The 25,885-nt window shown below is 41.9% G+C and overlaps 1 protein-coding gene across 1 annotated transcript in view; it reads right to left on the bottom strand.

The window, feature by feature from the left end:
• Window positions 1–210: 210 nt before the first annotated feature.
• The window catches only part of LOC125900708 (G patch domain-containing protein 2-like), a 33,046-nt gene continuing 7,371 nt past the window's right edge, over window positions 211–25,885 (bottom strand). The window contains exons 5-12 of the mRNA XM_049595883.1: window positions 18,268–18,329; window positions 17,251–17,409; window positions 17,053–17,138; window positions 16,890–16,954; window positions 16,737–16,776; window positions 16,531–16,622; window positions 11,387–11,472; window positions 211–3,833 (exon numbers count right to left, since the gene is read on the bottom strand). Of these exons, the coding sequence (XP_049451840.1) occupies window positions 3,694–3,833; window positions 11,387–11,472; window positions 16,531–16,622; window positions 16,737–16,776; window positions 16,890–16,954; window positions 17,053–17,138; window positions 17,251–17,409; window positions 18,268–18,329 (730 nt within the window). The 3' untranslated portion in view covers window positions 211–3,693. The remainder of the gene's footprint in view (window positions 3,834–11,386; window positions 11,473–16,530; window positions 16,623–16,736; window positions 16,777–16,889; window positions 16,955–17,052; window positions 17,139–17,250; window positions 17,410–18,267; window positions 18,330–25,885) is intronic.

The raw sequence follows: 25,885 nt of genomic DNA, 5'->3' as shown, positions 1-25,885 counted from the left end.
ATCAGCTAGGCCTATTGTTTCAACACAAATGCATTCGATATCTATGTCAGGGCAATAGCTTGTCTAAAAAATGGTTTTAGAAGGAAAATACTTTCAGGTGTCGTGTTGCTGGAGTGGTTACCATGCTTACAATGAACCGTAACTATGACATTCCCATTTCAATACACCGTCTCTATCAGTGTTTCCTTTGTATACTGTAATACTGCTAAATTAAGAAAAGTTTGTACAAATTTTATAACCTTAATCTCAAGTCACATCTACACGTTTCTCACAATCATTATCACTCATTTATTGGACACAAATTCAGCATTGGAAATAAACACATACTGCAGTTTTTCCATGAATACTTACAACATGGAGGAATGATTATAACATCACCGATGACATGAAGGCATGACCTTAGATCATCCTTTTAAAAAATCCCATTTATATCATTTTGAAAATACACAAATGACATAAACAGAATTACAACATCTTAAAACAGCTTCTTACTCATAACAGTACATAATTATGTGCATACAGTTTGTTTAAAAGCAGAGTATCCACCTCATACTGACAATTATTTTGACACAACACCATCATAGAAAACAGCTGCTGCATAAACTCTGCACTGCAGGTTTGATTGAATTTTACCATTGTAATGTCTCTTTAACATCTAGTGACATCGTGCAGGCTTTCTAAGGAAGGCGTAATCCTCTTTAGATCATTTGCAAAGCAATTAGGCATGCCTCCACTGCTATTAAATATAAAGATAACAGCCTATGAGATAAGATGCTATTTGTACTACATATCAAATGTGGATAGCTGCCTAAGAGCCCTGATATCAGGAAGATATATTTAAATCCTTGTAAATGAAATTAAAAAATATGACAGTAAAAAATTAGAAAGACATATCTACTGGACTATCTATCATGAAATTGAATTTATGAATTTAATGTCCTTAGACCTAAATCCTCAATTAATGGACCTATTATTATGCATCACATCATAAATACTACACGTTTTATACAGTGCAATCACTTTAAAATGCATGGCTTCATGGATAATATCAAGTCTGACATTCCATTGAACAAGGCAAATATATAAATACTTTTAGCTGCCAAAAAAACACAAGGTAATGTAAAATATATCGATCATTGCTAGTGCAACGTCGCCACACTGACAGTCACAGGAAACCCTGACCACACAAGGTTGGATTTCATCGTGAGAAGGGTGACGGGATCAAACGGGATCACTTTTGAAACCCAAAGTGAGTTGAACTACGGTGACTCGCAACATGCATTTGTCAGCAGGAACCAGAGAGCCTCTTTTGCATGTGTTTCTATCATCACTACACACTACACACCAAGAACAAACGCAACTGACAAGAAAGTAGCCAAAAAAAAAAAAAAAGGCAAATTCCCCACTGACCTGTGACCCATGGGAATCGAGGGGCTGCCCTGCATGCATACAGAGGAGGTTCAAACAGAGTTTATGACTGCATTATCTCTCCACTTCCTCATCACCTCTCCACCCATCAGTGGACACTAGAAGCCACTACGCTGGAGCAGACAGACCAGGCATCACTCATTCACTCGCCTCCTAGGTGCCTTTGTCAGGTGATTGCTGGCGGAAAAAGGAAAACAGATCAATACATCTCCCATGGGCCTGACAGGTAATCTTTACCTGGGATGAAATATGAGTGGTACCAGCCTGCTGGATTCCTTAACTGTAACAGGGCAATTGACTGGCTGCACGGAAGCCATTCCCCCACTTCCTGGCCATTGGAAATACATTTTGGGGCATACAGTCTGGCTGAGATGTCATTATGGTGACTGCTAATTACCAGAGAGGCAGGCGAGGTGATCCCCCTCCTCCTGGTAATGGAACTGTATCCGAACTGATACGTCTTCCTGCCCTGTCAATGCCTTGGCACCAAAACACAGACTGACGGATAGGGCAGCGACGAGAAGCTCTCCTTAAAACACTACACAGTCAATACTTGTCATCGTGTCCAGGGGCATATGTCTTGAAGACGCCACCATTGTATTTATCAAAGGCTTCTTTTTTCTAATTATGAATGTATTCAGTCTGGACCATGTATTACTGGTGTGGGAAGAGCCCACGGTGACTCCCTGGCCATGCTGTAGCAGAGGTAGCAAGGGATGGGTGGAGGTGGGGTGGGGGGGGGGTTGCTCTCTGCCTCAACACTTTGACTGATACCCGTGGCAGGATGTCTTGTGTGAGGCATCCATTTAGACGAGTGTGCACACACAGCATTTATAAATGTCATCCTTGGCCAACATGATCACATAAAGCCTTCTCAGACGGATTATTGCAGACATATAACTCACATTAATTGGCAAATCTCATTCTACTAAATGCGATTCTTCTCTTAAATAAGGCTTTAACGTGTCTGAAAAAGACATGCAGAGTGTAGCTGATGATAATGCAGTCCATTTCACTAAAAAAGGTATCTTGCCATCATTAGAGAAAGTGCATACCTGTGACTTTTAGTGCTCGGAAGATTTCAGGTAAGCTTTCTTTAAAAGCATGAAACTTTGGCACATTACTAAATTTACTCTGCTTTTTTGACTGTAAAAGACACCAGCAGAAGTTACATACAGGAGTATGTGTCTCTGTTTTTACAGACCGTTATCACCTGTGTGGTTTGGGTCAAGCAAAACTGTATTTCACTTGACTCCTATACGAAAATGCATTTTTCTGCGTGTTTACCAGCTCGGAGAGAAGTGTTGTGTTTGATCTCACTGTATGCTGCCATTGATCTTTTAATGCATCTGATGCCGAGGGAGCCAGGGAAATGTATACCCCAAGGGTAGGTGAAAATACAGTGTACGACTCTCCTCTCCTGTCTCAGACTGCTCCTCCAACTCCTTTTCTGCTGGCTCTCTGCACAGCCCCAAAAGCAAGTAATCCTCCATTGCTGAAAAACAGGCTGTTCAAACAGATTTGCAGCTGGCCTTGAACTTAAATACATTTGGGGGAATTTGAATATGGAAGGTAAGCTAAAGAGAACAGAGGCAGCCCTCTGAGGACGGCGACTACACTCCCTCTGTGTTGTGCTAATGAGCACCTTTGTACAAACTGTAGCTTTTCAAATCCATGCTAATAGGAGGCCTGTACTTTGTGTGGCTCTCTACCGGTGGTCGCCTCTCTGAACCCAGTAGCAGCATGTGGTAGCTAAACATTCTGATGCTCTCCTGTCTCGGCGGTAGCTACGTGCCGCCAGCACAGCCACTGTCGGCTGCCGTAAAGCAGAGCAGGCTCCCCGCCCCCGGCTATCCAGCTTCACCTGACCATCCTCCCAGTGCTCCCGCTGACAAACGCTGCGCTACTAGAGTGGACATAATTGTTGGGATTGTGTGGTAGCAGGTGGCCTGGAGACTGTGTGTGGAAACAGGAGGAGCCGTTCCAGTCTTGAGTCAAACGAGGAGCCTCTTGAAGCTGCTTTGAGGAGATGGCAAAGGGCTTAACAAGGCTTGATTGCATTAACATTTGTCATGCTTAATACACTACCTGGAAAGACTGGATCTAGCAGTAACATGCTGATTTGAGGAATAATGATGTGCTTTGTATTTTTTTTTTTCTTTGTCATAAAGTTTGTGCAGCAAGAGGAGTTTTGGCCTGTTCGTTCTCTGGCACAATAGCTTTTTCTTTGTCACTTAGGTGTGCATGTCAAGTCCCCAGTCCCGCTCAGGTCTCCTCATGGTCCCCCTGGAGGAAAGATAAACTCTGTGAACCTGGTGCACTTGGTCCCACAGCCTCAGGGGTTGAGGTGTTACTGGCTCCCTGTGCCTCTTCTCGCTGGTGATCCTTATGAAATGGGTTGCTAGCTGCAGAGAGGAGAAAAAAAAGCACATATCATATTCTGGACATGTAACACAACACTGAGGACAAACAGTAAAAGATACTCACATAAATCACATTTTCCTTCACTGTTTCAATGGACAGCCTCTCGAATAAAAATTAAATTTAGCCCACGACTCATGGATCGCTCGCTGTTTTAGGTATATTAAAATAAAACTTTGAAGCAATCCTCTTCTAATAGGTTAAATATTAATGAGGTTTTGGTCAAGTGAGCCAAATCCAATTTGGCCCCATATGACTTGTGGACATGGTTATTAAAAGGCCAATCTGTGCTGCTCCTATGGCTTAACTTCCCCCTCTCTCCGGTTATGCAGTGTAAGGAGCTGTATGTTTTCAACTCCATTCATCACACGTTCACATCTCACTGACTTCCTTCCTTTTTAAAGATCCTCTTTCTCTTGATCTTGCTCACCTTAAAAGCTTTTTGTTTGTGAGAGTGAGGGGAAATATCTGAAAGAGAAAAGGGGCCAATTTTTGCAGAAGACAGAAGAACTCTGAAACAATTGCGCTCCCTAACATGCTTGATAAATAAATCTTTCCCGATCTCGCCCAAAAAAAGTTAGCGGCGGTCACACAAGACATTTGTAAGGCAGTCCCAGAGCAGAGGACAAGGGAACTAGAAGTGACATTGTGGCTCTGGGCTGTCTCAAAGGATTAGGCATTACAGCCTTCACTGGCATGTGCTTTTGCTCCTTCCCATTATATCTGCTTGTGCCTCTTTCCAGATGACTTCTTCCCCAAACTGATCCGGCGGGCAAGATAATTGATTAATATTTCTTGAGGGAACGATGACTAACCGTTGCTGAGTTTCAACCCAAACACTCAGGTTAAACATGGTCAAAAGCTTGGATCAAAATTCAGAGGTTTCCATATTTGACAGATACACAGAAATGGCTGGGAACATTTAGTTTGTGAGTGTGTTAACATGCACAGGGCATACCAGATACAAGCCTCTATTCTAGGTCAAGGTCACAATCACAATAAGCAGTTTATACACAATTTTACATTGTGATCAAGGCAGCAGATATAAGTAAACATTTGACAACACAAACCAAAGCTTTACTAATGTAAGGAAAGTGACATTGTTTCAGTTTATTGCTGCACCAGTACTCAGGTTTCTCATCTTTAGCTTATTGTATGGTGGAAGAAGTACTTTACTTACAGTATGTAAAAGTAACGATACAATAATTAAAAAGACAAGACAAATTCTGTAAACAAAATCACATTTCAGTAAAAATGTGTAAAAATGTGTTAAATGTATTTATTGAAGCTTTACACGACATTCATAGCATATCTATGCTTCAGTCTGATTCACATTGTCTGCCCATGGTTTGCAGCATAGAGATGAGCTGGCGGCTAGCAGCTAATGGTGCTGACAGAGCTAATGGAGTTAACTTGGGAGGAAGTTGAGTGTGGTGACACACTTAACCGACAACGACGTCCCAATATCATTAGTAACCAACTCACATGCACTAACATGCATGTGCAGCGGGACCGTCTACCACAACAAAGAACAGAGAAGCTCAGATTGAAACACACAGAGGTAGCCTGACTTCATTCTCTGCTCAGAACAACGATTCCACTATGTCTTTACATAACAAATACCTGCTTGCTGCTAAATTAATGCCCTGGATGTCATATACAAAATCTTTAAGCCCAGTTCAGATCAATGATTTGCTATGAGACTAAACCGTTTAAGAATTCAGAGAAAAGTTGCAGCAGTGTGAACTGGCTGGTCTGAGCTTGACTCGAGCCGGCTGATGGTACAACCTGCGACTCAGCTGGTCAAATTGCTGGTGGCTGGTTTTCAAACATGAAGCACGTCACCTGTTTGAATCGCAAATCGGCTTGTAGTAAAGTCCGCTGGTCAAGTCAAAATGACCGCATGTTTGCCTGCCCTGCGGCAGGTGCTCCATCCTCACTGAGAGGAAATCTAACACTGGTTCTATATAAGAGATCACAAGCCGAGAAATATCTAACAATACATTATATTTTATAAGAGTAATAAAGTTGCAGAAAATTGAAATACTCAAGTAATGTGCAAATACCTCAAAATTGTACTGAAACACAGCATTAAACACAGCACTTGGGTAAATGTACTTTGTTACTTTCCACCACTGTTTGTAAATAACATAAAGCATTCACAGACAACAACTCATTAAAGTTACAATATCTCTATACATTAATGTGTACAATACAAGATCATTTAAAAATGATAAATGTGAATTAAATTAAACATAGTTTAATTTGGTCAGAACACCACTGGTTTTACATCAAGGTCGATAAAGACATTACAACGTAAAGGTTTTCTGTCAATGGGAGAATTACAGTACACGCATTTATTGTGGGTGATAATGGGAAGTTGAATGGAACCATCTTACCATCTTAATAAGCTCTCATGTGATGCTCTCTAAAAACAATCATTACAGGGCTTCCTGGAGCACTCCCCTTCCCCGTGTTTATTAATCAGCTAATTACACATTGACAGTAATGGGCCTGCTGATTCCCACACTTAAATGAACAGGGCTGAATAGCTCTTTAATGATTAGCCTTTGTGTTTCTCTCTCCTGCTCGCTCTCCTTCTCTCTCTCTCGTACACACACACACACACACACACACACACATCATTCTTTTCACAATTGAAAAAATAGGACATTCAAATCAGACCTCCTGCTGAGAGGGTTTGCACACAGGCGAGTCAAGAAGCCCCTGACAGACTGAGCTACTAAAAACAAATCTGTCTCCACAAACAGAAAACAATTAGAGTGGTTACAAAGGCAGTGAGTTCATGGTTACACTATGTCAACTTGTGTGGGTTTCAGTGTTAAGCTCAGCCTCCAGCAACAGCGAAAAACCACCGTGAAAGTTTGGTGGAGCAGCGCAGGCAGGTGCAGGTGGAGACGGAGGAGATGTGGTGGGGGGGATTTGAAGGACGCGAGCAGGGTGCGGAGTGGAGCCGGAGAGGGCGAAATAGTGCGGTGGGCTGCATTTCTGTCAGCAGAAGTGATGGCTGAGTGGTAGCGTTATTTGTCTTGTGCTGCCATACGGCCCTCGCACCAGCCTGGGCATTAATGAGAGGGGGCCGGACCGCCGGGCAGGAACACGGCAGGCCTCAGACGCAGGTGATCTGTCACACAGCCGTCTTGCTTGGGCAAGGAGACACATGAAGACAGAGGGGAGAGGAGAGGAGGCAGGGCTGACCGAGGGGCTGGCCTCCACATGGGCATCCACATATGGCACTTTGCAACATATAGAGATAACACACTCACAGTTTGACGGGGTTAATCAAACTAACTGCCTATTCACTCCAAACTCTAACTCTTACTGAAATGTAGCACGCCGAATAAGTTCAAGTTTGGGTTTATTACCATCGTCCCTTTATAGAGATAAAGATGAAGGGCATTATACAGTAGGAGACAGCAGGGGAGGAGTAAAATTGCAATAATTAATTAGTCTGTGTGTGAGACCAGCCAAGGCTATTAAAATCCATCAGGATCTTTACACATACTGATTCATCTTTGCCTTACGAATAATTCTCCCAAAACTGTGGAGTGTGAAGAATCTATTAAATTCCACTTCCTGTGATTTTCAAAAATGTACCAGAAATACAAATATTTCTAGAAAATATCAATATTTGTAGAAATAGGACAAAGCCCAAATAAATCCAGTTTAAAGGGACAGTTCACCCTCAAATCAAAAACATATATGTTTCCTGTTACCTGTGGTGCTATTTATCGATGTAGATTATTTGGTTGTGAGGTGCCTAATGTTGGAGATATCAACCATAGAGATGTCTATGTTCTCTCCAATATAATGGAACAAGATGGCACTTGGCTTGTGGTGCTCAAAGCGTCAGAAAAGTATATTTGAAAAACTTAAAGGCAATGTCTCTTTCCAGAAATTATGACCTGGTTACTCAGGATAATCCACAGACCTTGTTGTGAGCAGTTTCATCTAGGAACTACTTTCTTTCTACCAAACTACACCTGCCCAATGTATCACCGAGCAGGAGGAGGCAAGCATCCACTGCTAGCTCACCTTGCACCACTGAGCTAACTAATATTATAGCCCTGGACGCCGTTCATGTTTACAACTAATGCTGTCACGTGCCTCTCATCCATGAGTAGATGCACGCTTCCTTCTGTGTTGTGATGCTGTTGACAGGTGTAGTTCGGTAGAAAAAAACAATAGTTCCTACATGGAACAGGTCTGTGGATTATCTTGAATATGCAGGTCATGATTTCTGGAGAGAGAGAGACATTGCTGTTGAGTTTTTTGCTTTTTTTTATTTTTTTTGTGCTTTAAGCTTGAGTTACATTATATTCAAGAGAAGGCGGCCACCCTTACGGTCGATATCTCCAACACTCAGCAACTCACACCAAAACAATCTCGATTGATAAATAGCACTACAGAAAAAAGGGAAAATGTGTTTTTTTAATTAGTGAAATACTCCTTTAAGTCTCAATTTTAATCTGTATTTTTAATAATAACCAATAACATATAATAGAAAACAGCATCTCTTGCTTTGTATCTAGAAAAGACTTGTTGGATTGAGTTGGCTTGTTGAATTGATGTTGGTGAGAAAAGTAGAAAATGGCCAATTTAAGGCTGAGAAATGGAGTGGTCATCTAATCCAAACAGATAGTTGGATAGATAGAAGTTGTTGTGGCTTTTTTTTTTTTTTTTTCACAACCAGCTTCAGCACTTCTACGGCAGTGCTAAAAGGGTAAAGAAAGAAGACAAAGCAACAGCTGGGTACCGCCTCAGTAATTCCCCATGGAGCCCTGGAAGACACCTCCAGCCGCAGACCATTTTCACTCCTGATTACAGAGTTTCAAATCAACCACTAACACATACAACAATCCACTTCCTCCAGCCAACTCAAACAAAGACTTGGCTGTCGTGTTCACTAAGAGCAACACGCTGCTCCTTCTGCTAAATGCAGCAAACAATCTTTCCATGCAAACAAGATGTTTACCAGAAAACAAGTCCACTCGACAAATCACTGAATCTGATTTTGTCTCTGAACACATTTATGTCAGAGTGGCAACAAACCAAAATTTGTACACAGGGAGTGTGAAAGCTTGTCAGAGTGAATGTGCATCTCCTGGCAGTGGTGAGATTACTGAGGAGAGACATGGTGCAGCAGGCTGCCAAAGTAAAGATTTATACAGAGCAGTTGCAGCTGCAGAAACTGACATTGGACGACATGGGATGCATGATAAATCATGGTGGACAGGGGGCACTAGACTCCAGAAGCAGGAAAACACTCTGAACGGGCTGAGGGGGGATGTGCCAATCAGGGACTCCTTCTATTCAATTTAGGAAACAGATCATCTTTTAGTCGCTTAATCCAAAACACATACAATAAAATATCCCAGAGCACCTTACCGCATCTCCATTAGAAAAAAAACATGTTAGAAAATACGGTACTTGTTTAAGTAACATACGGTAACTGCCCTATTTTATAATTTGCACAGATGACACTCATATATTTTTTTAATTTGTGGAAAAAGAATAAAGCAGTTATCATGTTTGTGTAAGATTTAACACATGTATTTTCCCCCTCTTCCACCTTTTACAACAGACTGTAGGTCTGTTAACTGTCGGGAAACTGAGGGATGCCCCTTGTTCCGCGTGTTGAATATGAGGGGTCCTTAAGGGCCAGGGGTGAATCCTTTTTTACTTTTATGGGAAGTGGTTCAGCGCTGGGGAGGTGAAGGACAGAGGTGCTGGCCGTTCCATCACTCAGTGCAATAAATGGATGCAATCTGTATCCAAGTAAAGCATTGGCTGTTTTTAAATTCCACCTCTTTTATCCAAATGAATGATGGACCCTGGTACAGTGCACTGTGCGACAATATTAATATACATCAGAGGCCTGCACCCCTCACTAAATCAGGGAACCACCAGCATTTGTTATTTAAATGACAAACAGCAGCTGCAGGAGTGGAGCACAGAGAGGGGACGCAGAAGAAAAGGTGGACAAACCAATTCAGATTTCAATCCGGCAAAGACACAAGGCCCCAAGCCATGACTTTAATGAAAAAAGGCAGCTCCACTGGTCCAAACAGACACAACGGCTGCTGCTCAGAGGCCACCTCCAATGGGGTTAACTCCACATCACACTTCTCTTCTTTCGCTATTAACTGGAAGCTCTAAACTTAACACGGCTAACTACACTTCCCTCTGCCGTTAACTCACCAAATATCTCACATTTTGTTAATTTGGTAGAATTATGAAGAAGACTAAGAGTCTACAGAGGAGATACTTAACTTGCTTTGCTTGGGGGCCACGTTTGCAAAATGACAGGAAACAAACATCAATGATATTTAGCAATATATGCAGTATAATTAATGAATTGCCAGTTTTTACCCTTTCCTGTCCTCAGTTATTTTTGCCAAGAGGCACATCCAGTCGCAGCAGCCCCGAACATGTCAGGTATATGCAGGAGTGTTTTGGAAGATATTCTGAGCTTAACCAGGGTAGGATCCCCTGGACATCCCTGACAGAGGACTGGGGTATCTTCCCCTGCCACTTTTTTCATGATAAACTTATTTTTATGCTTTTTTTATGCTAACATCAGCACGCTAACATCCTCAGTGGTGATGCTCACATGCTGATTTTAGGCAGGTTTAGCTTTCATCATGTTCGCCATCTTAGTCCAGTGATTCTCTAATTTTTTTTCTGTCATGCTCCCAGCACCCCAGCAAAAACAGATTTTATTTCATCAATCACAATACTAAAACACGGTGGCACTGAATTTAATTGTAATCACCAAAATGATTGCAATTCATGTTGAGAGGGACATGAATGTCTGTACCAAATTTCATGACATTCTTTTAACAGTTGTTGAGATATTTAATTACAAACCACATGCCGACTTCATGTTGTTGCTAAAGAAATAGTGGGGGGATCACCAAAGTCATTAGGAGTCATCCTCCGGGCATGATGATAGTCTGTACAAAATTTCATGGCATTGCATCAAATAATTGCAATGTAGGATTTTACTACAAAAAAACCCCAAAAACAATGCATAGTCTCATAAAATAATCCCTCTCAATCATAATCTATGGCCCTCGATAAGTGTGTGGTGGTGTATTTATCTGCAGAGCCTCTGCCCTCTGCCTGTATTTTCTTGTTTTGTCTTCCTTTACTATGTTCAAGACACTCCTGGACATAGTGCACAGGTGAGATTGGGACTTTAAAAAAAAAGGAAGCAGCCTGGTGCCAGACCATAAGCAGCACGCATCCAAGAGGAAGCTACAAAAGCTTGCATAGTTTACCTTTAAGATATTTCAGTGGTGAACCAAACGACTGACACTGTCATCCCTAGCTGCTAACATGGCTATAAACACAAAGCTACAACAACAAATATGACACCTGAAGATCTTTCTTTGGGACATGTAAAATTCTTAGTCTGCAGCTCTAGTTTTGTATGTAACAACATTACACCTCCAATAATATTTTAAGTGGGTGAGAAGGCCAGAGAGTCATTAGTATGTGTGGAGGGTGATACCTGATGTTGTGACAGACACAGCTTCTGTTTCCCTTCTCCTCCTGATGTCACTCCAGGACTGGTATGCACAGGAGACATTAGTCTGCCTGGGGGGGGGGGGGGGGGGGGGCACACACAGAGAAAAAAACATATGTTACCCAAAATATGATAACGCAGCTCCCACCCACAACACACACACTTGAACATGTAGAAATTAAATAATTTCACAAAAGTCGATAAACGCAAGCGCTGCACATTTGCCAACACTGCAACTTACTTAGCCTTGTATTTTGCTACATCTTAATTTTTCTTCATTAATACATGTTTTCAGCGGAGAGAATATTCGATGAGGAGAGGTGCTGGGGTGCATGGGGCTGAGTCACTGCAGAGTTCACATAAACAAATTACACCTGCTCTATGCCTCTTGTGTCATATGTCAGGAGCCCTGAAATAGGAAAAGCCCCCCCACCAGCTTAATAGCCCTGACTTCAGGAGATGTAAAGTTAAGGTCAAGGTCCGTTCCATCTCTGGGGGGGTGGGAGCAGCTGATGTGGTGTGCGTGTTTGTGCATGGGAGGAGGGGGGCAGATTGAGTGAAAGAGAGGAGTGTGTGAGGGAGCTACAGCATGATATAATGACAAATACAAAGAATTTAGTTAAAATCTTTCACATTCGCAGCTGGACTGCATCTCAGAGGATTTAAAGAATAATATGACCTGCTGTTTGAAAATGCCAATAAACACAACCTGTAAAAATGAATTCATGACAGATTGCAAAACAACAAAGGTTCATACAGAGGAGAGCTCCTTGTTAACCAGCGCGGCTCATCTCCAACTGCAGGCTACATAAAGCTCACAACCCTAACAGGCACATGCTACAATAAGGCCCCGTCAGGGCAGCCTTTTAACAGGCAGTGTGTTCCATGACCTCAACACCCATAAATCACATGACGGGTGTGCAGGCTCGGGGTGTCGAGAGCTGTGCGGGGCATGCTTTGAGCGAAGTCTCTATGTTGTATAATCAATAGATATAAAAATAAATGGCCTGACCGTTATTCTCTCCCTGCTACCCCTCTCTAATAAAATCCCAGTAATGCATATTTCATTTACTTTTATACTTATTGATTACCTGTACTCCAGTTAGTAAATCACGCGCCTATCGATCCCTCAATCGCACCTCTGTCGGACAGCACATAACCAGCCATTTGCGCCCCTGATAAAGAGCTCAGGCATTGAACTCCCCACAGTAAATCTTTGCAAACTAACTTTTTAATTCCAAAATCGATCCCCGTTTAAACGTCGCATTATTTCACGAGGCACGCCTGCGGTATTAAAAGTAATACCCTGATGCATTTGGTCTTAATGTGTGGAGGTCCATCCCTCCATCTCTTCCCTCATTACATCGAGGCCGAGGCACTCCGGGGCCCCTGCAGCCTGGAGGGAGGCGAGGGCCCTCCCCTGCTGCTGAGAGCCGAGAGGCAGAGCCGCTGCGGGGCCGCCAGGAGCCCACTGAGACACTCAGCACAATGCTAATCAAACATGAGAATACCATCAGCTGGCTCATTAACCAAGGCAAAACACCACCATTCATCTCGGAGCCGAACCCAAAGGCTTTTTATAAGTACGTTACGTGGCTCAGTGTAAAACTGAGAGAAGCGGTAAAAAATGCACAACACTGTTTTTATTATTTAACATCTGTTACTTCATCAGTTTTAACAGCGTGACAGATGTCGGCCAGTTGTTTTGTCCCTAAAACAAAGATTGACTTAGAGGCAATGAGCAATGAAAAAACAAGTGATATGTGATGAAGACGACCAACAACAACTCAATTCTATCAAAGACACAAGGACACTGAGGAAAAAGTCTCCAAGATGGATTTTTCAGGTCATATGAGACACTTTTAAATGCAGTGCGGTCCCTTAGGGTACAGAGTAAAACAGCACTGACACAGGGTCAATTGTAATTTTGGCGCCCACATCCAAAAGCAAATATATCAATTAAAAATAATAAATCAAAAGAGGAGTGAGGAGCTGCAGTTACAAAATGGCCATCTATTTTCATTAGGGTACACAGTGCTTCAGGTGTGAGCAGGATCTCAAGATTAATAGAGGTATTCAAATGAATCAGAAAGGATTAGGGTCTCCAGGGAACATAATCAATAGCTCCAAATCAATAATCAATAGGCCACTCACACCAATATACTAACTGCTGACACCGAGATCTCACAATTAAAATGAAAACTGGGAAGGGAGTGGCGTAAGACTATGATTTATCTCACAGCGCAAGTGTCATTTAGAAATAAATAAGTCAATGGATAAAAGCTGCTGCTGCCCGGCTCAGGTGGGAGGCAGTTATGCATTTTAACGTGGCTGCCGGCCCCGAGCATTACAGCCAAATCCCACAAAGCATGGCGCCTGTTCGCACGCCCGATACGAGGATAAACAGCATGCAACCTCATACAGCCTTTATCACTTAACATCAAATCTCTGATTGTCGCCGTCAACACTCGGCAAACAGGAGATGACAGCTTTTATTAATACAGTATCATTTCAACCTGGCCGCGGTACAAGATTAATGCTTACACTCTGCCCACAGAAAAAACACTTTTCTCTCAAGGGTGTTTGGAAACAAAGAAAAGTCAGATGTATGGGAGCTCAGCGCTAGAAATCGATCACGCGGGTGAGGCGCTCAAAAGAAATGAAAATATAGTGAAGTGAAATCAGGATTGGACGTTTTTAAGTTTGTTAACAGCAGGCACCAGCAATTATAGCGTTCCTTATTGTCATGCAAAACAATAACTGTAGCTAGTGTTGTGTTTGCATGTGAATTTTGGAGGAAGTTAAGGGAAGTAAATGGGTGTCATGTGTGCAGAGCTGGGTCGTAAGGACGGAGCAGCCATCTCACTGGAGAGTGGATTTGAGCAGCTTGGGGAGATAGATTCAGCTCGTGCCGTCCAACGGGACACATCAGAAGCCCCTCTCGTCAATCCCCCCTCACTCCCTCATTCATTTGGGAGTATGATTTATACTTTTTGAAGTGAAGGGTCTTGAATCCCACTATAAAGGAATTAAGAGGTCTCCCCTGAGTCTGCCATTCAAATGAGAGCATGGCAGGGATATGAGGGCTTTTTAATAGAGAGAAATTAGTATTCACAATGCCTCAAACTGGAATCTGAAGGAACCTTTCAGGTGGAGAAGAAAGGGCCAGTTTAGAAAAGAAAGCCCTAAGAAGTCGGGGGCTTTTCATAGCAGTCGTGTTTTTGCCCCTCATCAAGGAGTGCTGGAGCACTCTGTGAAATAGCCCAAGAGAGAGGGAGGAGAAAGAGTGTGTGTGAAACAAAATTAAGAATGCACCATAAATAGGCAGAGTGGAAACAATACAATGAGGAGTCCCACAGTCTCGAGGCCAAGGGGGCTAAGCGGCTTCTCAACAGTCCCCCATGCAGATCCAACAGTTCCAGGGATGACTGGGAGCGATGCAATGCTTTGACAAACATCTTTTGGATAAACCTTTTTTTTTGTGTGTGTGCAGTCCCAGAAATGCAGGGATTTGAATCTGCATTACAACTATGTCAACACATAGTATTTCTCTATTTGGGAAGGATGACCTTGAAAACTAAAGAACTGAAATAGAGCTGCGTCCAACTGGAGCTGTCTAATGTCAGGTTAGCCCAGATTTGAGGCCAGGATTGATAATAATGCTAATCTGTTGCTTGTTCTCTTTAAAACCTTGACAAACACACGTAACATTGTTTTATCACCTTGATACTTCACTACTTAAAGGGACAGTTCACCCCCAAATCAAAATTACATATTTCATCTCTTACCTGTGGTGCTATTTACCAGTCTCGATTGTTTTGGTGTGAGTACCACTGTGCAGAAGGACACCCGCATCTGCTCATGAACGAGAGACTCAGGCTCATGACAGTAATGGTGTCCTCTTTAGCTGAGCTGTAACGTTAGCTAGCTCAGTGGAGCTAGGTGATCTAGCAGTAGATGCACCCTTCCTTATGCACTGTGGCAGGTGTAGTTCAGTAGACAGAAACTGCTCACAACAAGGTTTATGGATTATCTTGAGTAACAGGGTCATGATTTGTTGAATGAGATGTTGCTGTTGAGTTTTTTAAATGTATTTTTTTGACACTTTGAGCCGAGCCGAGTGCCATCTAGTTCCATTATATCCGAGACAAGGCAGACATTTCTACAGCCGATATCTCCAACTCTCAGCAACTCACAGCAAAGCAATCTAGAATGATAAATAGCACTACAGGTAAGAGGAAAAATATGTATTTTTGATTTTTGGGAGAACTGTCCCTTTAACTTATAATATTAAAAATGCTTAAAACATGATTTTTGCCTGATACAAGGTTAGGATTGCTGCTGACAATGCTTTTTAAGCCCAAAATGCAAATTAATCCTCTTATTGGAGTTTTAGAAATTTGTTCAGAAGACATTTAACAGGGACCTACACACTCTGACCCCAAACATAAATAATGTCACTGTGTAGGAGAGCATACTGTAGATTTTTTTTTTTGTCTGTGGATGACTTTTTGACAAACAAAAGGAATCTGTTCATGCATAGCACATGTAACACATGAAACATTACCTTATTAGGTGTAATAATTATGGTTTGTAAATTCTGTATTTTGCCACCTTTGTCAAATTTGCATGCTCAAAGGGAAGGGGTCGCTAATATAATACTTTTCTACTAATTGGGTTTTAATAAGGTCAAGAGAAAAGCAAAACATTTATAATTGCAGAGAGAAAAGGGTTGATTTCGCAATTATTATTATTTTTACACATACAGCATTTGATTCTGTGAAAGCAAAAGGAATCAGGATGAAAAAACAATGTCAACAAAATGGGTTAAGATTATATGTGCATCTGTGTATAAGTTTAAGATTAAATTCACCAATAGTGTGTTTGCAACATGAAACATGAAGTTGTGCAGCAAAACAGTTCTAACAATTACCTCCTGTAAAGTCTCTGAGGCATTAACTTAACACAGATTACTCTAGTTAACAGTGACCTGTGCTCTGTAACTCATTCATTTAAATGGCCATAGACTTGTCTGTCAATATATTGAGCTTTAATTGGAAACAGTGACTGGTGTCTCCAATAGACCCTTGAGAAGCTGCTTTATTTAACTAACATGTAACATCAACTACCTGTTTCTGCAGACTGAGGTGGAACATCTGAGACGGGAGCTCTCTGACACCATGTCAATAGGACACACTGGTAATGGGCACAAAGGGTTCAACTGGAAATTGAAAGTATCAATAACATTTAGATTTTGCAACGTCACCATTAAAGTCTAAACAAAGTGGGGCCAAAAAGATAATAAAGTTTGGAAAAGACTCGAATTGCATCATACCTGGCTTCGGTCTCGTTTTCCAACAGGAGGCAGCCAAAAGCTAAAAGGAGATAAAGTATAATCACTAGATGCAAAATGATGATGGAAACAGGTGAACTTTAAACTATAAGAGTTCTATATAAATTTAAAAGAATTTAAAACAGTATAACTTACTCTCTCTGGTAAGGATCTTGGGAGAAGTGTCTCAGTCTCTCTACAAACACTGGCATGCCGTTGCCCTGTAAAACACAAATCAAATATACACAGTGAGAAACCAAGACCATAAAAACAGTGTAGCTGTTTTCTAGTGAAGAGGAAGATGCCAGTTTGCTTTAACCTTGCTGGGAAGCCGCCTCCTGTCCTTCCTGATGCAGCAGGCAGCAGAGCCAGGCACTCGCTTCAGACGTGAATGATACCGATACCCTGTGATAGTAACGAAGCACATTTATCTTCTTGTGTTGCCAAACGGTCAAAATAGATCACTAATGTTAACAGGAATTTGAGTCTATAGCACAAAATCATCCACATCCACTACCTCTCTGAGAGGGCCGTGCAGGTTGCAGGAAGGTGGGTGGGGGACGGCTGTCCTCAAGGGAAAGCTGCGTGTCTGAGTCCCAGCTGGGCAGCAGGCCGGCCACACTCGTCCCCACTCCACAGTCCCCCTCGAAGAACCAGTCACTCTGCTCGTCATCGCCTGCACACAGGGACAGGGAAGATGCGGCATCGGTTAGCATGTTACTGCATATTCCTACCAATGTAGTATCACTAAATTAAAATGCTGAGATGTTACGTATGTATGCAACTAACATTTTGGTTTCACATGGGACACAGATCCCAGTCTCCTGGGTCAAAGTCCTGTGTTTGTTTGACCTGCCCACCACCCTCACCACCTCCCTTTACGGACTTTGTCGCTGTTTATATTACATCACCTGACTTCCTCCATTGCTCCGGACATATGAGGGATGAGAGCCTGCACCGCATAGGTCATATGATCGCAGCCTCCTTACTCATGATTATGTGGGTTATACACAAATTATACTGCATCACATTTTGTAGGTATAAGTACGAACAATGAATGAAAACAGCCTGAACCACACACTACCAGACAACGAGACAACACCAGTCTTGTCCCCTGACGGCGAACTCTTTTCAGACCTGTCAGTCAGCAAAGAACACGCAGGAACCATGCCTCTCACAGTCAAGGTGTAGTGACAACTGTTAAATCAGAGGCCGCCTGGCCCCACCACGGCTAATGAGATTAGCAAAGGCTTCAGCGCTCATTAACACGACATGACAACGTCTTATTAGAGTCGCCTGGGTGCCCAGCAACCAGCCCATTGTATCGAAAACCTCCCTCTCTAGCCCCAGCATTCTCTCAGAGTCGAGCAGGGTATTGTCCAAATCTGACAACTCGTCATCTTCCTTTCCGTGATTAGGAACACTTCATCCGTGAGCGCCAAATACACAGAATCAAATTACTTACCAGTTTGAACCACATTAACTGATGTAGCTGTTAAATAGTTCTCACCGTATGTTATTAATTTTTTGATACCTTGTCGTCCCTCATCATTGGTGAAGAGGCCAGGGTCACTGCTGCATGTGCTGCTGGTTTCCCTGCAAAGAAAAGAAGAAAAACATCACTTGTGAATGATCACCACTGACGGTTTCTTTAAGATCAATGACATCAGAGGATAAAGAACTCTGTTTTGATTTTTCATCTCAGACCTGTGGGTTTTTTAGGTCAGACAATGTTATAGCATCTGAAAAGTGAACAATGTGAATCAAAAATTTACATGCCGCTGTTATGTCAATATTTAACATGTAACATTCAATAATAAAAATAATGGAGAAGTCCGGAGCTAGAGGTCAACATAAATGGAAATGACACAAAAAGACAGAGCGTGCCATGTTCTCCCTTGTTGCGATAGCAAACACAAAGGCATGAGGAGAGGCTCTGATCGAAGCCACTGAGTGACATGCACAATCTAATTGAATATCCTCCGCTGTCAGCTCCAATCTAATCTGGCCTGTGTTGTGGAGGATGACAGGAGAGCGAAACACACTCCCCTGCCCGCCCCTCCCTCTGGGTGTGCCCCACACACAGAGCGACCCACAGACGTGCCGCTTCCATACAACAACTGGCCAACATCTGCTGTGCGGGCTGCCACTGCCTACTGCCTAGACTGCTCTGTTGCTGCTCCTCTCCACACCCCCAGGGCAACCCCTGGTTACGTTGCCTCCACACCCTCTGCTACCCCAGACCACCCTGGGTTTCTCTGGCTTTCTCACACCTCAGCCACCTTGAACTGGGACCTCCAGACACTCCAAGGTCGTGGAGGGGGGTCAGGGGAGGGGTGGAGGTGACAGAGATGAACGCACAAAAAAGGATTTGCTCTCTCTGAAAGTAAACTGTCACAGTACTGTCATTACTCACTTATAACAAGCAAAATCAGCAAGCACAGTATAGCTACACATATCTAGAAATATTTTTCTATTTCCTAAAGCCCTTTTCGGAATACAGGTTATCTTAAAGAACAAGTCACATAATTGAACAGGGTGGCACTGGGGTACTTCATGACTTTATTTCGAGTCATTCTCACACAGTATAGGTTGTACTGCTGCCACATAATGCTAACTAATGTGTGCTGATCCACAGATGAAAATAATCCCCAACAAAGGCAATATTTACTCCTGTTTTGTTAACGTTTGCTAAAAACTACAGTGCACAGCTGTTTTAGGAAATTACTTTGCCTTTTTGAAATGAAACAGGATAATTTCACTTTCTTTATTCTGATCAACATTTCTGTGAGTGGCGTACAGTAGTTAGGATGAGCCCCAGTGCACACCATTATGATGGGCCTTAGTGCCAGATTTTGCATCCAAACAGCTACCATATATTTTATAGTATTGTCACATGACCCAAAGAGACTTGACATTGGACATCAATATACATACTACCCAGCAATTACCACTGCAAATCTGTGTATGACAAAAATACAAAATAAAATGAAAAAATATTTATTTTAATGAGTTTTTTTTTTATAGTTTACTTCATAATTTCTGAAGATTTTTGCTGACCATTTTACAAAAAAAAAAAAAGACACTGACAGAGATTAGTTGGCCTTCTCCACGATATATAGCAGGTGACAGCATTTGTAGTTTAAAGTGAGTGCTTCCTTGAACACAGGCGTATTTCTGAGTTGGCAAGCTGAATCACTCGCACGACCCCTTCTCTGCTCAAGAAAGAGCAGGCCCTCCAACAACTCTCTCTACAGGCCCCCCACCCCATGGGCCCCAGTGCACTGACTGCACTGTCTATATTTACACCCCTGATTTTTGTATATGGGTCAGTGTTAGCCAGCTAATTCTCAACTTTTAGAAGATTAGAAACAAATGGGTTTGGGGCAGAGGGCCTCAGACAGGTTAAGGTTAATGCCTATCATACACTCCAAGACAGGGTTCCTAAGGCAAGTTAGATTTAAGACTTTTTAAGACATTTTAAATGCTACTCTGAATTAAATGTAAAATTTAGGAATGATTTTTTTTTTTTTTTTTTTTTTAAATCTGTGCAGAATAGCTAACGCTCACACCGGCTCAGTCTGGAAAACATCAATAGTCCACCATTGATCTACCGTTTCTACCATTTTAAAAAAATCTGCAAATTATTTAAAAATATTATTGATGATTTTGAGATTTTACAATGTAGCATCAGAAAACTGATTTATCATGCCGTACTTCCTATGTTTTAGCATTTTGAGGACGTTTGAATGATTTATTTCAAACATTTCCATACCAATTAAGACCTTATTTTTAGATCATTGAAATCATTGAGTTCCTTTTAAAACACTTTATCTGGGATTTGTGGTTATCTTGTTTGAAAAGACTTTTAGAAGACTTTGAAAAGAATTAAGTCTGACACCCTCTCACTTCTAAACACAATATTTTTTTAGTCACAGACTATAAGATTTTGCAAAGCTCGGGGATGTTGCAGGCTCAGTATTTGCAAGAGTGCAACTAGATTCCTTTTGAGATGATTTCCCATCCTGCTCCTGGTGCAAAATACTACGGCAAACTCCCTTTAAAATTCCTTATGTGTTGGCAGAAACACACAACTCTAGAAACACAAGATAAAAGGTGCCATATATGTTGACAGAGAGAGACAGACTAACTCATTGTTGGTTTTGTTTTTTCATGAAATTTGTTGACCATAAGAAAGATATACAATAATACAACCTATATCCTTTGCATAAAGCTAATCTCCATGCAAACTACTTTATGAAGGAGGGAGGGCCTGATGCTCTTGATTGCCTTGCATTTTTCTTCCTGTTTTTCATCGCTGACCTTGCTTACAGGAGAAAGCTGGAGGGTCAGATATGCGCTGATACCGTGCTTCACCATATTGCAGAGGCCTGCAAGTGATGGCAGGATCAGAAAAATGTCTGTCCAGCCTGTGTGTCTTCCTGGCCAGATGGTCCTGCATCATCTCCCCTCACATCCACAAGAAGCAGATGTGAGAGGGAGCAGGCCTCTCCGGGGAATCTGGAGGATGTCTGGCCTCGCCATGCAGTCCTGGACCGTCCCTCCACCCCCTTCCCACCCCTTCAGCCCTCTCTCCAGACTGATTCCCCGGGCCTCTGCTCAGCTGGACCCCACCTCTGGACACATTGGCTGGCATCTGGAGCACTCAACACTTCAACATCAGTAGAGGACACAGCCACAAGCTCTACAAACACAACCACTTTGGATTTTATGCTTCATTCCACAACCTCTCTTAGAAATTTGTTGATTAACCATTTCTCGCAGTGTGACATCTTCTTTCATTTTGTAAGTAAAAAAATGTGTGTTGCTTCCTGTTGGAGGGATTTTGTTCAAAGTTTGAAAAGAATCACAGGTATAAACAATTAATTAGAGACACCCATTAAGTATTTATCCGTATTAAAGGTGTAATGTGATGTCGCTTGGAGCAGCACAGGGCCGATGTGAAACCGTTTCCATTAAGTACTGCCTAATTAATGCCATGAATAATTGAGACCCCCATTTTTCTTGGGACCTAAAGAAACACCTCTTCCTTCTCCAGCAGTGACCTTTGCCAAGATAGTTGACAAACATTTTGGCCCAACTTTGGCTCACACACAAAACTGCACTTCCCCCAGTCATAAGATATTCTGTTGTGGATTAGGTGCTACAGAAACAAATAAGTCTTAATTACATAAAATACCATATGTCCATGGTGAAACAAAGGCAAGGGCAAAAACAAAAAAAAATGCACTCCAGTGTTTTAAAGCTGAACTTAAGTCCCCACATGGCCCTATTGTCTCTATACAAGCCAAAGAGGTGAAGCAAAATACAGTATCCAGATGAGCACTAATCATTAGGATATAATCCGCAGCTCCTGGGAGAGGCAGACCAGTTTGCACAGAGATTACAGGCTAGCCGCCATTTATTGAGCCCTGGCTCATTCTGCAGAAGAATAAAGAAGAGGCAGAGACAGAGGGGGGCAAAGCGCTGATAACAATGGATCTGTGGGCTCTTCAAACAAGCGGCCCCAACCCAAATCCATGCCCTCTTCCATGGGTGTCTGATTATAAGGTTATCCCACCATCCCTGAGCTGCAGTAATTGGATTAGTCTCAGAGATTTATGAAAATTAACTTCGGCAAATGCTGCACTGCTTTCTCCAAAACTCCTCATAGAGTTTTCAAAATATAAATTACAGCATGATAAAGCCGAGTGTGAGAAAATCACGCGCGGTGGCTTTGTTTTTTCTGGTGGCAAGTCAAAATCACCAGTAGCAGCTCACAGCTGGAGATGGAGGCTGAGCCCAGGACGGCATCTACCCACAGGTGAGGCCTGCTTGTTGGGCCAGCCTGGGTGCCAGGTGGCCTCACTGCCAGCAGGCTGGGCCAGGTCTAATCAAGGATGTGGAGCCCAACTGGAGCTGCCAACATCTGCTCCCCTTGAACTTGGGTGGCTGAAGGCAAAGCTCTACTCAGTCTGTGCGTAAGAGGAGTGACCTTGAGGAGAGGCACGTTTTAAGAGACCAGACACTCCATATGAAAAAGGTTAATGGAATGAATGGAGACCAAAGAAATCCGAGTGCTTCGAAAGACATTTCAACAATGGCATCTGTGTCTGACATTAAATGGAGCGTACACTCTGAGTATAAATATTGCTGTTGTACCACTGTCAACCTCTCATCACGGCTGCCATTTGTTTGTATCCTTTGCCTCCGCCGCAGCTTAACCATTAGATTGTTCAGCCCTCAGTGCAGTGTGGCAGTCTACTGAGCAGCAATCAAGAGCGTTGGCGTTGTGTAAGTGAGAAATGATTGACAGTGTGCCTTGGTGTTCCCATTTATTTCTTCTCCGGAGCTGTTTTCTGTCAGAACGGCTATTGATTTTTCCATAAAGTAAGAAAACAAGTACCGTTTAGGGGCTAGGGAGGTCAGCACAAATTAAACCAGAAGATGTAAAGCCTTCTGTCTGTCCCATTACCGCTTACCTCAAATGTCTTCTTCTCACATGTTTTATATGATCAACAGATAATGAGATTGGCAAATGAAATATATTGAGCAAGGCAAGATACTGAGAACAGGAACTCCAAGGCTCAAAAGACTACTGGGTGTTGTTGAATGTTATCATCACACACAACTGAACTGTGCTGCCCACCTTTTCTGTCTGTATGCATGTGGACCATACGAGGTATTTAATGCCAAAATACCATTTATACAAGTATCTATTTTTTCATACCTTAATACCTTTCTGCCATTTCACATGCGTATATGGTAAATGACAGAATTTGTGTTTAAAGAAACCCACAAAAGCTACGCTACTTGCGGTTTAAGTCATTGTAGCATGAATTTCATTGTCTAGCCTAAAATGCTCTGTTACTAATATGAAATAAGCATACTTAGAGATATCTCGATGGGTTTAAATACTTATGGCCTGCTACTATAGAATAATGTTTAACTGGAAATAAGTATCCTTTTGCTGGAGGACCCGATGACACTTGTCGCTGCGGTGGATTACGATATATCAGCGCGCTGAACAGAGATGATGTGTTGAATCAAATCGTGCAGCTAATGACTGCTTTTATAGTTAGAAGGAGTCATCCCAAGATAAAGATATTTGTGGTGATGCTTTCAGACAGGAGTAGAGACAGTTTTCTTTTTTGATATTTTTCTTATCCCCACCATTCGCATCTGCTGTCTTTCTCAGCTCAGCTACCTGTTCCACAAATAGAGACTGACCTCTGATGGCGCACACTGCACACTACATCGCCTCAATACAGCATCTCCGTATCAGTTTAATAGAAAATGGAGCATCTGTGTTTTTGATGGTATGGAAAGTCGTAGCTTTGGAATTTCTAACTAATCCAATATACCACGTTATTTATACATACCAGTGCTGATACGAGTAGAACTGAAATTATTAATCAATATTTCAGTAAATCCATTGACAGAAATTTAATCTGCAACAATTTTGTCAATTAATTAATTATTGATGTTTTTTTTATGCTGAAATGGCAAAATATTTACTAATTTCACCTTCTGTGTTTTTGTAGGATTGGCAATGTCTGTCAGTCAGTCTTTTCACCACATTAGACCAGATTTAACAACTGTTAAATGGATTGTCATGACCTTCTGTACAGACATTCGTTGTCCCCAGTGTTACCAGCCAACCCTCTTTCACCTTTAAGGGTGGTGGCCTTGTGGGTAACCTGTGAGGGTGTGACATGTACTTCATGGTGTACATGGAGAAAAGCAGCTCTCTCAGTGTGTCACGGTGAAGACAGCAGGTGGCAAAGAGTGATGATAGTCAGCAGCATTAAGTGTCTAGATAAGCTCAGGGATACTGTTAGACCTCATGAGAAGGCCATTTTGTTGTTTTGTTGTGAAGACTGCAATAAAACTGTTGTTGGTGAACGGCATCCGAACGCCTCACCGTCCTTCCTTTTGCAGAGTAGTCCGGACTGCTAGAAGCTAGTTACCAGCTAATTACTGGCCAAGCTAAATTAATGTTAATTAGACAGCGTTCCCAACTACGGAACGGAGCTGGTAACCTGTCAAAGCAGGGCAGGTAACACCAGAGAATGAATCCTAAAAACTAATCTACTGACTTTTCCTCTTGTACCGCCAACTAAGGCCGGACAAAATACCGATATTATATTGATATCGTGATATGAAACTAGATATCGTTTTGGATTCTGGATATTGTAATATCAAAAGAGTTGTCTTTTCCTGGTATAAAGGCTACATCACACTGAAGTCATGTAATTTTCAGAACTTACCAGACAGTTGTAGCTGTTATACTATTTGCCATTACCCACTTAGTCCTTATATCCACATAATTTATCACAGTATCGATATCAAGGTAATCCCTCAAAAATATTGTGACATTTGATTTTCTCCTTATAAACCAGCCCTACCACCGACAGGTTATACTTTAACTTTTCCAGTGAAATAACTCAACATTTACTGCATGGATTGACACAACATTTGTATTTTGGTATTTTATCATTGTAGCCTTTTTATGTCTTGTACCTGTAAAGCACTGTAGAAGAGACTTACTGTACCTTGTTGTCGAAAGGTGCAACACAAATAAACTTGCCTATCTTGTAAATTTAATACTGGGTTTTTGACTGCTGCTTTGACAAAACAAATGAAAGTATTGACATTTGAAGACACTGACTTTAACTTTATGATTTCCTCATGTTAAAAAGATCAAATGATTAATAAAAAAATATTCATCAGATTAATCAAAACAGAAACACTCATTAGTTGCAGCTCTTTGTGCCACAAAACACTGGGACAAGATGACAGCTTACATAATTATCAGTCATTTTGGAACAAAATCTGTCACATTTAGTAATTTTGGTTCCACAGTATATTGTAATCTTTGCTTTGCTGTGATAATATAATGCCCCTCTCTGCTGCCAGTTACAGCCACATTTAGTTTTGCTAAATAAAATGCACACAAGAGGCTGCACTCAGGGACACTGGGACAGGCCGGGCTTTAATTACCCAGCCCAAGAAAGGAATTCATTTCAAAACAAATCAATACCACACCAAGTCACTTATTTATTTGTGACAATATTTCTCGAAAGGAAATAATGAGCTGGCGGATGCCCGGAGGCATAACTATCAAAGATCCTTCCCTGGTGATCATTTCA

The sequence above is a fragment of the Epinephelus fuscoguttatus genome, linkage group LG14 (genome assembly GCF_011397635.1).
Source record: "Epinephelus fuscoguttatus linkage group LG14, E.fuscoguttatus.final_Chr_v1".
Classification (NCBI taxonomy): Eukaryota; Metazoa; Chordata; class Actinopteri; order Perciformes; family Serranidae; genus Epinephelus; species Epinephelus fuscoguttatus.
Note: the sequence above shows the minus strand (reverse complement) of the source record. Positions and strands in the feature narration are given on the sequence as shown.